Source organism: Pteropus vampyrus, unplaced genomic scaffold (assembly GCF_000151845.1).
Source record: "Pteropus vampyrus isolate Shadow unplaced genomic scaffold, Pvam_2.0 Scaffold15, whole genome shotgun sequence".
NCBI lineage: Eukaryota > Metazoa > Chordata > Mammalia > Chiroptera > Pteropodidae > Pteropus > Pteropus vampyrus.
Window position 1 is genome coordinate 14,709,067 of NW_011888796.1, and position 13,370 is coordinate 14,722,436.

General features: G+C 39.2%; 1 protein-coding gene across 1 annotated transcript; it reads right to left on the reverse strand.

Annotated features, from left to right (window-relative positions):
• Positions 1–6,746: 6,746 nt before the first annotated feature.
• ARF6 (ADP ribosylation factor 6) lies at positions 6,747–10,720 on the reverse strand. Its single transcript, XM_011385757.2, has 2 exons — positions 10,561–10,720; positions 6,747–10,463 (listed from the first exon to the last, which is right to left on the reverse strand). Exon 2 carries the CDS (start codon positions 9,963–9,965, stop codon positions 9,438–9,440), a length of 528 nt encoding a protein of 175 aa, XP_011384059.1. The 5' UTR covers positions 9,966–10,463; positions 10,561–10,720; the 3' UTR covers positions 6,747–9,437.
• Positions 10,721–13,370: the final 2,650 nt, after the last annotated feature.

Below are 13,370 nucleotides of genomic sequence, written 5' to 3' on the forward strand. Positions count from 1 at the left end.
CTTAATTCTGCCCTTAATTCTTCTCTGCCATTAGGAAATCTCATTAGCATCTATGGTTTCGAAAGCCATTTACAAGCTAACTCCTACACCTCTTTCTGTGGCCTAGATGTCTCCTGACCTACCTACTGGTTATCTCCATGTAGATGTTTATGCCATAGGCACCTAAAACTGGCTGTCAAAATTGGGCATGTGACCTCCCTCTGCCCCTTAAACTTGCTCTTTTCCTTCTAATTTGTATCTTTATAATTATAACCTTCATTAGCAGACTTTCCCCCTTGTTTCCTCTTATTCCATTGGCCCAAACTTGTTGATTCTGCCTCTAAAATAGGGCTTTTCAAACTATACGATATATAGGTTGTTCCATACGATAGTGATGGGTACTTGTTTTGAAAAAATATTAGGATTCTGTGATCAAATGAGTTTGGGAAACACGATTAAAGTAGGACTTCTAAGAACCTTCAATATACTGCTAAAGTGCCTTGTGAATCCTAAATGCAGATAAAAAAAGGCAGCATTTTCCAAATACTTTGGAAGCCCTTCTTCTAAGGAGTATCTTTTGCGATCAGTGTTCTACAGAACACACTTTGCAAAATGTCATTCAAGTATTTTTCAAATGTGTTCTCCCCTCTCTACCACCATAGCCATTACTTCAATTAGGGAATTCTCTCTCATCTAATCTATAGTAGGTTTCCTGCCTAGGATCTTTACTTATCATTTACATAGCAGTAGGTAAGCTCTCTAAAATGTAAACTTCATGCAGTTTCATGCTTAAAAATTCCACAAGATTTTCCCAATACCCAAATTATACAATCCAAAGTTCCTTAAAAAACCAAAAGCACTTCATGATCCAGCCCCTGACCATCTTTCTATCTTCATCTCACACCAGTCCATCCTATGCTCCAATTCCTGATGCTGTTATGCTAACACCTTGGGCTTTTGCTCATAACTGTTACACTCCTAAAAAGTCACCCATCTCTTTATCTGAATAACTCCTATTCATGCTTTAAAATTCACCTCATATGGACCTCTTCTTCTGAAGCCTTCTATTCTTCTACCTCCTATTCCCCAGAGGAAGGTGTCTCACTGGTGTGTACTCAATGCACCATTATAGTATATCTTCTAATTATCTGTGTACACATCTCTACTTTTTAATTAGACTTTGAACTTCTTAAAGATTAAAGACATTTATTTATTCCTGCTTTTGGAGCCTAATACAGTGCCTGGAACCTAGTAAATAAATTCGCCTAGTAAATGCTTGGCGAATAAATGAATCAATACGTTATCTTTTAACCATTTCATTATTCTTTATGAAAACTCATTTAAATATATAAAGTATGTGTTTTATCCTTGAAACTTTTGTTTTGAGCCTAGGGATGGTCTTGGCAAATTTCTGTAAAGGGCCAGATAGTAAATGTTTTAGGCTTTGTGGGCCATATGATCTCTGTAACTATTCAACTCTGCTTTTGCACAGCAAAATACACAAATGACTATGGTTAGGTTCCAATAAAACTTTAATTATAAAAGCAGGCAGTGGGCCAGATTTGGCTCATAGGCCGCAGTTTACCAATTCCTGGCCTAGAAAGTTTATTGTATCTCAATGATCTTAACTGGTATCCTCTAGTGCAGTTACTGAAAGAGTAGGCATGGTGTTAGGGATAACCACCCTCTAATAATGAACTGTCTGATGATAGCCACTAACCACACGTGACTATTGAGCACTGGAATATGGCCAGTCCGAATTGAAATGTGCTTTAAGTATAAAACATACACTTGGATGTTGAAGGCTTTGTATGAAATAAAGAATGTAAAACGCCTCTTTAATTGTTATTTTTATACTGGTGACATTGAAATAATATATTTGATATATTGGGTTAAACATTATTAATTGACTTCACCTGTTTCTTTTCACTTTTAAAAAAGTGACTAGTAAAATATTTTAAATTACATATGTGGCTTACATTATATTTATATTAGACAGCACTGCTCTAAGAATAGTTACAAAAGAGAATATGCCTAACAGATTTAGCCACTTTTCAAGACTGCAAATGAGATAGTTTAGCCAATTATGAAAGTGTCTCTATTCCTATCTGCTGTGTATCCCGGTTTCTTCCTATCAACAGTGCTATCATTATCTTTTACATAAGAATTAAGGATCAAAATCTTTAATTCCTTCTCCCTCCACCAGTAACATGTCCACTGATTAATTTTATTGTACTTGTGTCTCATTTTCTCTATGCTATACTTTGTCCTCATTTTCTCACCTAAATTCTCTTGAAAGGATTTCTTTCTTCCAGCCTCTATCCATGACCCTGATACATGATTCTATACAAAGCTACTAGATTAATATTCCTAAACATTGTGACTCTCTCCTGCTATATAAATATTTAAAAAATTCACTGGCTTCCATTACACACACAAAAATATCCAAACTATTTGGTTTGGCCATTGAGGGCTTCTAAAAATCTCATTTACAACTTCCACTTTAAACCTTACCTTCTCTCCTACCACTCAAGTCAGACATAGGATTGCAGATAAAATACAGGATTTCAGATAAATAATTTTTAGTATATAGTTTTAGTATAGTGCTTGGGATATACTTATACTCAAAATTACTGTTCATGTGAAATTGAAATTTAACTGGTGCCTTGTATATTTATTTGCTAAGTCTGGCAACCCTAGTCAGACAAGTCTATTCTCTATTTCCCAAATACTACATGTAGAGTACCACCGTTATACCTTTGCTCACACATTTTAAATGAGATAATGCATGTAATGCACTTAGAACAGTGCCAAGCACATGATAAGCATGTAATAAATAATAGCATAATTCCTCTATGTAGGTCTAACTTAATCCCCACTGGCCTTCTCTAGCCAACTCCAGCCCACAATATAATCTCTCTCCTCTGTCTAGTGTTTGATAGAGCACTTGATTACTTACTTTGAACATTTCAAGTGTATGTCTTACCTAGCCTTAAATTTCTACATCATGTAGAAATTACTTACAAATAGAATTTTTAAGGCATTTTGCATTTTAGCAAATTATCAATTTTTACCCTTACATTCCAGCTTAAACTCCAAGGTACATGATTCAAGCACGTGAGCTTATCCTTGATTCTAGGTTCTTGCTGGATATAGTATTCTTTGAGGAAAACTCATTTTAAAAAAGTGAGCTGTAATGGCGGTCTAAAAAAACAGGAAATTCACTTATTAAACAATACCTAAAATGTCTGTAGTTATGAATTTATCAGGTAGAGATGCAATATAAATTATGCACTCTAAATTTTCTAATATTTTTTCCTTAAATTAAAAGGAGCCTATATACAAATAAGCATGCAAATAGATCAGTGAAATTTTTGACTTTTCCTGTTTTTCACAATGATCTGTAAAATTCACAATCTATTGAGTAATAACATGTGATTTTTACAGGTAAAAAGTTTCTCAAACAGAATCTTAATACTGTTCTCCATTATACAGATGGCTCAAATTATACAAGGATTCGAAATCTGTTGGTCAAATAAGAAAATTACGGGATACTATTCAAAGTAAGTTTTTTGTACGCAAATACACACACACACACAGTACATTACTGACCACTGGTTCACCTCAATCATATACTATAGTACAGACTACCAGAGGCCAAAGTCTGGCTCTGCTACTTATTAACATATACCTCTCCAAGCCTCAGTTTCTCAACTATAAAATGGGAGCCCTCTCCCCAAGGTTGTTGTGAGGATTAATAGAATTAATATGCATGAAGTGCTTAGAACAATTCCTTGCACAGGGTAAATAACCAAAAAATGCTCTTACTATTCTTAGTGTGTTTTCCAATTTGATCTCTTTAGGACTAGCTCCATCCTAGGACTTATTCATAAAACTTTTAGAAATAAAGATTTAGAGAGAAAGCACTTTGGTTTGCCATACTAGAATAAACTTCAAATATCCAAATCCCTGCTTCTAGAACTCCCATAACAAATTTGATTTTTTTTCCCCTCTCAAGTGCTATGACCTTCTCAGGCCATTCTATCCAGCCATAATGAGAAACAGCTTTTACGGTCATGAATAACCAGTTTCACACAGGTCTATGAACTATTTTTATTTCTTAAAGCCCATTTGTAAATATGTCCTCTATAAAACTTAGTTCTATAACTCCTACATTATTTTGTTTAGTTTCTCTTTTAAGATAGTTATAGATTCTCATGCCCTACAATGTAAATAGTATACAACTCTAGGCAAAAATAATTCATGTCTGAAGAAAATTCTTTTTCCTAGTTTATATTGCTTCAGAGGAATAATACTAAAAGAAACCAAATAGCATGTAATGTATTAGTTTCCAAGTGAATAAAACACCTTCTCGTACAGTTTCATAATGTAAAATACTGGGCTCAGGACTTAATTACAGTAATATCAACTGACTAAAAGCCACAGTTCAATGATGTTATCTGAACCTATTCCAAACCAACCCAGGTTATCGGGAGGAAAGGGAATTTTAACAGAGAAGCATATTTAACTTATACTCAAAGACCAGTAAAACTACAATAAAAATAAGAAAAATATTTTAATTAATAATTCATGAAACTTTAGAGAATATTAAAATTTAAGCAGAAAAACTTATTTCACATTTATTTAGGGAGGAAAAAAATCCAGGTTAGACTACTCAATAAAGTCTGAGAGATCACTAAATGTTCAAATGTGGTAAATAACATGTGCCACTGTTTCCCAAAGTTTTGATTAGACTCATTAACATTAACAGTGGTCTTTTAAATTGTTGGATTTCCTGTATATTTTGGTAATATTTTTAAAATTTGGGCTTTAGATCTGGGGTCAACCAATGTTTTTCAAAATGGGCTGGATAGTAAATATTTTAGGCTTTTCAGGCTAAATACTGTCTCTATTGCATATTCACACTTTTTTTTTTTGGTAGTCTTTAAATATCCTTTAAAAATGTAAAATCATTCTTGGCTCAGTCCCTATAAAAATGGGCTACAGCCAGATTTGCCCTTGGCCATGGTATCCCTACCCTTGCTTTATGCTATACATATTATCTTTTTGTTACTATGTCAATTCCACTGATATTCTTTCTTCAAATATTTGTTCAAATGTCACCTTCTCAATGAAGCCTTACCTGAACACATTCCTACGTACATCTCTCTCTCTATATATAGCATAGTATGTAAGTGTATCACATATTATTTATTATCTGATCTTTGTCTCCCTACCCCTACCCACCACCACAAAGATAACTTCCATGAAGACAGATTTTTTTCACTGATATATATCTCCCATCCCCTAGAACAATGTCAGGTATATCAGTAGGTGTTTAATAAATCTAGTTACCCTCACACTTATAAAACAAATACTATGGAGGAAACATATAGTATCCAAATGAAATAATTTAACAAGTGAAAAGGTATTCAATAATAATATTGAAAAATACTTTCATTTTAAAATTGTTTCAAGTAGTCATAAAACATTTTAAAGGGGAAAAAAAAGGTTTGAAAATTAAAGCATTTTCCTATTGTCCTACAAAATGAGGTTATCCCTTATAGACTAATTCCCTGTAAGTTACCATTACTTTAGCTTACTTAATAATTTCAATCATCATTCCTAAACCCCTCCACAGATCTGTTCTGCCTCTTTGATCTCATCTGTAAGTATTCCCTATTCAACTCACTAATCCAGTCTGGCAACTTTAAAGTTTAGCAAAGCAGGGAAAAGTTACCTTTTCTTCTATGGCTCCTTCTCCCAATATATTCTTTTTATAAACCTCCTAATATTATAATCTTTCCTACTTTGTTTTTACCATTCAATACAAAGCAAAAAGCTAGTTTCTATTGAATGTTATACTCCAAATACATTACGCTCAGTGATTAGTCAGACTTGTTATTTTTAACTGCTATGTTTATAATTTTTACCTATTAAAAAATTAAACAAGATTTGTCTTACCATAACTTTGATATGTACTTGGCAAGGTACTGAGAAAATAACTTTGGGAATTTACTAAGTGCCACCACCATTCAGATTATGGCAACTGTACTTCTAAACATATTAAAACATAAAAATCCAATAAAGAGTAAAATAGTTTCTACTGCTATTACTGATAAATTGATACTTGATAGCCATTAGTAAATCACAATACTAAATATATTAATAACATTAAGGTGGGGAGGTTAAGTCATACTAGAGATCACACTAGACATTCTAAAATCAAACTACACAAACTGTTGATATGAGAGAATGCTTACGAAAAAGGAAATGTGTTTAAATAACCCTTTTATCCAACAAGTTATTCTTCATCTACTATTTTACTTTCTAAATAGCTACAATTCTGCCATTATCAGAAGAGCAACTGCGGTTTCTAAAATCCAACTTTAAAATCCAAGTCATTTGTAAAGTTACGGTTAAGATGACTCTAGGCCAATTCTTTATAGACACGATTTTGTACTCCTAAAAATGCTAAGGTTGTAATTTTGAAAAAAACTAGCATAATAAAAACTGCTATAGAACCTTAAAGTTTCCAACTGTTTTTATGTCATAAATTATCAGATTAAGTTTGGTGGAACTCAATGAGGGCAAAACCTCCTTATAGAGCCAGCATTTCAAGAATCAAATTGATTCTTTTTATTCTTATAAAAGCTAGGTGACTACCAAATTAAATTACTTTCTACCATATATCCCTGGAGAACAACATGGCCCAACACACACATCCCACTTAATCTAGTTCAAACGAGTAACGTAACGTGAGAAACTGCACTGTGTAATTCCTTTATTTTCTGCATATTAGTTCTTTACCAACACTACAACCATTAAGAACACAATTCCAAGTACTGTACTTTTTAGTTTGGGGCAATCACAGTCTACAGACTCATTTACTTATATTAGACAAGATTAACCTCATTCAAAACTTATTGCAGTTTATAAATTCACAAAAATACAGAAATTGATGCAATTAAACAAAAACTTCAGGATCTCATTTTTCAAATTCTTAGATTGTAACTTTTTCTGCAGGCTATAATTGCCCGCCCTATGATCACCAATGGTTAAGGTTCAAGTTAACTACATCAATTATCAGCCTTTTATATCCTTAAAGAAAATTTAAAATTACAACTTACCAAAAGGTTTAGGGTTTTCCAAATTTCAAATATTTGCTTCCCCTCCCCCACCTCCTTCAGTTAGACATTTCAAATAAACTAAAAATAATCACATCTCACCTGCAACATTCAATAGCAATCACTTGATGTATAAAATTTTAATTATGCCCCCAGTTATTTTAAGACAAAAAAATGGCTGCCTATCTGTCACAAGTTAGAAATACTACATTTAAGAATTCAACACGAGGGTTTCAAGTTTCCTCCAGTTTAGGCATTTAAACCTTTGTGCTTGTCTTGTTTCAGGATGTTATAGCATTGATATTTGTATTACACATGTATGTACCTTAAAATGTAAAATACTAAGAATTAAATTTATGGTGGAGCCTTGAGAATTTTAAAGGAAACTAAAATGTTCTGAGATGTATCTGTCAGCTTCATTTCTAGATACTTCTACTAGTGAAAGAGAACTTTATACTTTAGTTGCATTTTTTAATTCAAAAATTCTTCTGTACCATCAGGAGCCTACAACATAGCACCTTTGCTCATCTGTTTTAAGTAAAATGTCGTTTTACTTTGAATAATTTTTTTTTAGCCTTATGCTTCTCATACATCTTTGGTAAAAGCTCCATTATACAATATGGCCAAAGCATGAAGGGCCAATATTGTCCGACTATACACCATGATATCCCGCTCAATTTTAGTTTTCAGACACCCTCATAAAACCTACATCTTTTCCTGTATACTGCCTTTGCAGTCTACATTTCTGAGATTGCCTAAGATTAATTCCTTGAGGATCTCTAAAATTAATCCTTAAGGCTATAGAAGAACCAGATGCTGCTTCACAATTCTGTATCAGGCATTAACATTTGGTTCAAAGTATTATCATAGTGGTCTCAATAATCTAGTTACTGGTCCTAACCATTTAAGCAAGTAATCTTGTTAGGATCTGGAAATCACCACTGGGCACACTGCTTACACTTGAAGAAAAATAAGTTTACATTCATTGTCATTTATCTGTAGGTTCTTACTCTTCATCCAACTTCCCCTTTGTCATTCCTCAAGTTTACACATCATTCATTCATCACATTTCTTTCCTTAAAGGAGATAATGTATTACTGAACCAACAGATTATCTTTTTGCATGAGTTAATCCTACAATCAAACAAAATTAAATATCTTTTTTATAAAACATCTTTTCCAGTGCTCTAATTAATGGAGGTGTGGACCACTCTATAAAAGACTTTTATCTTCAATCAGTTGCTGTAATGTGAAAACAGGAATGCATATTTTTCCAACTAGGTAAAAGGTGCATATAATTTGAAGTTAAATGCTTTATTAATGAACAAAGTAAACATTCTAGTAATGTTAAAACTATTGGTCTTAGACATTTGAAACATAATAATAAAAGCATATATTCCAGTTTTACCCAAGTCACTTAAAATATCTACAAATATTTCGACTGTGTGTGGATATACCATCACTGCTCCATTTTCTGGAGTTTTTTAAAGTTAAAAGAAGGAAAATGCAGCAAAGTTGCTAACCTTACAGTCACACAAATCTGTGTTCTTGATGGGTTACGATTTCATATTTTTATGCAGTTTGTAAGTTAGCTACGTAATGGGGAACTTGAGTTTAATCCCTACTCATGCATGATGTTTCAGAACTTTATAGCTGACATTTCAAAGAACTTCTTATATTACCTGTTTAACATACTGATGTGCAACTGGAACATATTACAATATTACTCATTATTTGCCTTGGTGGGCTGTTTTCTATATTGGTCTTAGATATAAAAGGTCACATTTGAAATTACTAAGTTAAAGGTAGAACTCATAAAGGAGGGAGAAGGCCTTAAATATAAAAGACAAACGGCAGTTTGATTAAGCAATAATTTTCAGTTTACTAGATGAAACAGACTTGCAACATAGTCTGCATGAATGCAAAATAAGCCATCTACAGCAAGTGATAAGGAAATTGGGCAAAAAGGGAAAAAAGCATACATTGGGAAAAAAAGATTTTCTCGAAATAAAAAAATCAAACCATTATTATAAAGGACTTTACCAAGAAATGCTATATTTCCCCTATCCCATTTGCTGGAAGTCAACAAGAGCATCTAGCACTTTGTGTTCATGTCAAATGTCAGATCAGAGCATCTTAATGCAAAGCAAAAGAAAAAAAGAAAAAAAAAACTAAAAGGAAACCCCTAACCCCCCCCCAAAAACCGTAGAACAGTAACTCCAGAGTTCAAATTCAAAAGAGAAAGTGGCAATTGAAAGAGGTGATGGTGGCGATAATCCTATGAATGGGTTTTTGATTTCTCTCCTTCCGGGGGATGGGTGGAGAATGCTCATTAGGATTTGTAGTTAGAGGTTAACCATGTGAGCCCCTCATAGAGTCCGTCCCCTGAGGTGGCACAAGAAGGCTGCACATACCAGTTCCTGTCCCGAATCCGGGTCAGGCCCAGTTTCTCCTGGATCTCATGGGGTTTCATGGCATCAGGCAGGTCCTGCTTGTTGGCGAAGATGAGGATTATGGCGTCCCTCATCTCCCGGTCATTGATAATGCGGTGCAGCTCCTGGCGGGCCTCGTCGATGCGGTCGCGGTCGGCGCAGTCCACCACGAAGATCAGACCCTGGGTCCCGGTGTAGTAATGCCGCCAGAGCGGCCGGATCTTGTCCTGGCCGCCCACATCCCACACGTTGAACTTGACGTTTTTGTAAGTCACCGTCTCCACGTTGAAACCTACGGTGGGGATGGTGGTCACTGACTGGCCCAGCTTCAACTTGTACAGGACTGTTGTCTTGCCGGCCGCGTCCAGGCCCAACATGAGGATCCGCATTTCCTTGTTCCCGAAGATCTTGGATAGCACCTTCCCCATTGCGTCGGAGGAGCCGGGGCCGGGGGCATTCAGGTGTCCCGGGTACCCTAAGCCAAAACCGCCGCCGCAGCCGCGAAACCGAAACGAAGCCTCCCAGCCGCGAGGGCGCCTGTGCGGCCTGCGTGGGAGTTGCCTCCTCGGGGCAGAAGCCCAGGCCCGCCGCTCACTCGGGCATCACCGGCCACACAACTTGATTCCTCCAGTCGCCGCCGCCGCCGCCGCCGCCGCCGGGGCCCTGAGTCTGCGCCGGGAGAGCCGCCGCCCTGCTGAGGCGCGGCCCGGCCCGGAACTGCCCTTCCCCCCGCAGGCGCCGCGCGAGCGCCGCTGCGGTTCCCGCTCCTCCGCCTTCTCCTCCCTCCGGAGCGAGAGACTGCGGCCCTCCGGACCGGCCGCCGGTCCGCGAGCACCGGTCTCACCACCGACCCAGGCTACCCGAGAGGCAGCGAGGCTCCGGCGCCTCGTCAGGTCATTGATCCTCGCGGGAACTCGGTGCGCCGCCTGCAGAGACACAGAGAGGGAGAAGCGTTACTGCCGGAACTCAGAGGGGAGCGGAGGTCGAGGTGGCCCGCCTTTCCAGCTCGGCCCGGGAGGTTACCTCCAGCCGCCGCCCCGAGCGCGGGCTCGCTCCGGCCTCCACCTCCTCCTCCCAGTTCTGCCGCCGCCGGAAAAGGCGCCGAGGAAACCGCCTCACTTCCCCTCCCGACCACGCAGGCGCAGCACGGCCCGACCGTTCGGACAAGAGCGACCTCTGTAAGGAGAGCGCCCGCGCGCCAAGCGTCATGGGCGCCACGCGCAGAGTGGGCGGAGCTACGGCGGCTCTGAGGGCCTGCAGGTGCGGCCGGACTGCAGACCCGCGAATCTCGGACTCGGATCCGCGCCCACCTGTCGCTGCTCTAGCGTCTCTTCCCCTCTCAGCTTTCCCCTCCCGCGCTCACTCCTTCAGCACCCCTACTCGAACGAGACGAGCGAAAACACCGGGGAGCTGCACACGGTGGGGCCCTCGGGCAGCCGGTTCCCTCAACGAACGCCTCCCCCATGCTGCTTCCAGGTCTCTTATCAGACCTCGTTGCCCGCCAGATGCTTTGAGAGCTCCCTCCATCCCGCCCCAGCTTTCGCGCTCCTTCGGTCTACCAGGAAAGCCTTATCTGCTGTTTTTACCTTTCCCCTAACCCCTCCTTGGCTTCCTTTATTCCTCGCGCTCTGTGCGTTTCCTGAAAGACATATGGGAGACAACAGTTTTCGTGAGGAATTTGCCAGTCAGTGTTGTCCTTTTACTGGCTTAGGTTTGTTCTGAAGCCCTTTTTGAGTGTTTGAGCACTATATACATCTCGTCAGGACCAGCCCACGTTTCTTAAAGATTACAATATTATCAAGAGTTCTTGTGCCTTGCCGCATTTTCAACTTTTTAGGTGATTTTTATTATGTAAATATTTCGTCCTTTTAGTGTATTAGTAGAAGCTTCTCATCCACCCACCCATTCTTAACTTTAAGAGGTATAGATGATATAATCTTAGCATAGGATTTAAAATCAGAAAGACTAATTACTTTTGTGGCCTGTAAACTGAGTTTAATACTGGCCTTGCTCTCTGCACCTTATTTGAGGGTTAAATAATATGTTTATGGAACACTTTAGGAAAACTTTGTATCAAATAGTGGTGGTAAAGTTAGGCTTCAAGTTAAAATGAGGTAAAAGCTTAAAGGAACCAAGGGGAGGAAAATCATTTCTTTTTAAAGGAAGGTGGTGTAACAGCATACAGTAACATACTTTTTATTTCGTAATTCAAGAAAATTTGATAATTGTAGATGGGTTAAGTGATAAGCTTCATTCCTGAAATAAACTAAAGTTATTAATATTCGGACGATGATTGAATTTACTTTCCATCTGCCTTACTATGCACTTAAGTCTCCAAGACCCCTGTGGGATAGGTAGCATTAATATGGTCCCTTTACACTTGTGGAAACTGAGCTTTCCAAGAAATTAAATGGTTTTCCCAAGGCCTCACAGCAACTGATTGTGGGGCAACCTGATTCAGAGTCCCGTGCTATAGAGCCCCAGCCACAGAGCTATCCTTCCCTGGGAAGAAAGCCCCTGGCAAAGAACCTCACTTACTTGACATCTCCACATAGCTGGCTCTCTTGGATGTTCTCCCTGGTGATGTTTCTCTCAGCTGAGGCAAACAAGAAGAAGCCCTGCCTTTCTCCTGTGTCCTAGCATCCAGAAGGGTCAAATAGAGGCTGCTTGGGGAATGAGCTGGCCTTTCTTGGGGAAAGACAGATTACCTATGTCTCTGTCGCCCCCTCCTGCCCCAAAGGAGAACTTCACAGGACTACAATCAGGGAGCACCCTCAAGCCCAGTGCAGGCTGGAAAAGGGGTCAGGAGCAGTGCTTCCCAAGGCATCCATGAAGAAGGACCAGGGCATTTTTTTAAACTTTCAACCTGTCTGGGGCTAATACTTTTTGTACAATTTAATAAAAATGAATTAGTAAATAAAATGCTTCAATGTGACAATTTCAAATTGCTATAAAATTTTCTAAATGCTTGCTCAAATTCTCAGTAAATATTTCCTGTACCTGGCTGCATATGAACAGGTAACAATAGTTTGTGAGCCAGCACAAGACCAGAGATCACACTTCGAGTAGCGCAGGTGCAAACAGCCACTAGGCAAAAGGCCACCCTGAAGTCACATTTCTTGGGCATTGCCTCAGCAGAGGGCAAGGACTCCTGCACCATTCTGAGGACTTGGGTCCTGCTGCTGACTTAGGGAGCAGCTTGGGACCTACAACTGGAGCAGAAGGCTAAATTAGGCCTGAGAGAGCCCCAGGGACTGTGCCCAAAATCAGGCCCTGGGCTCTGATCCCCCTACCTGTGAGACAGAACAGCAGGGAAGCTGATGCTATCTGAGCAAAGGAGGCCTCTGGAAACAGCTCCTTCCACTGACAAGCTGGCAGGTGGGGGGTAGAGGGTTGTAACCTGATGTGGGGCAAGGATGGTAGATGCTCTGGGTTTGATTCCAAAATTAGATGGCCACATCACCTTGTCACTCTGAGCTTCCTCTTCCAAAATGTAAAACAGGAGAGGATTGTATGCTCTCTTGAGTTCCTTGTAAATCTAACATGCTGTGCTTGCTCTGGAAGATCTACTGCCTGCCTTCAGGGAGGGGCAGCAAGGCTAATGCACCAGGAAGAGGACAAACCAGACTGAACACAATGGAAATGGACAGTAGTTGTGCATTGCAGGCTGCCCCCAGGGCTGCTTCTTCGAGGACAAGGAGGATTCAGGGCTAAAGAGACCAGAAAAGGAGTAGGGAGCAAATACGTTATCCATTTGGGTTAATTTAATTGCTAGACTGGGCATCAAGCCTGGTGCTGTTTCCAGCAGCTGAGGTAGAGAAGCAAGTGTGGTA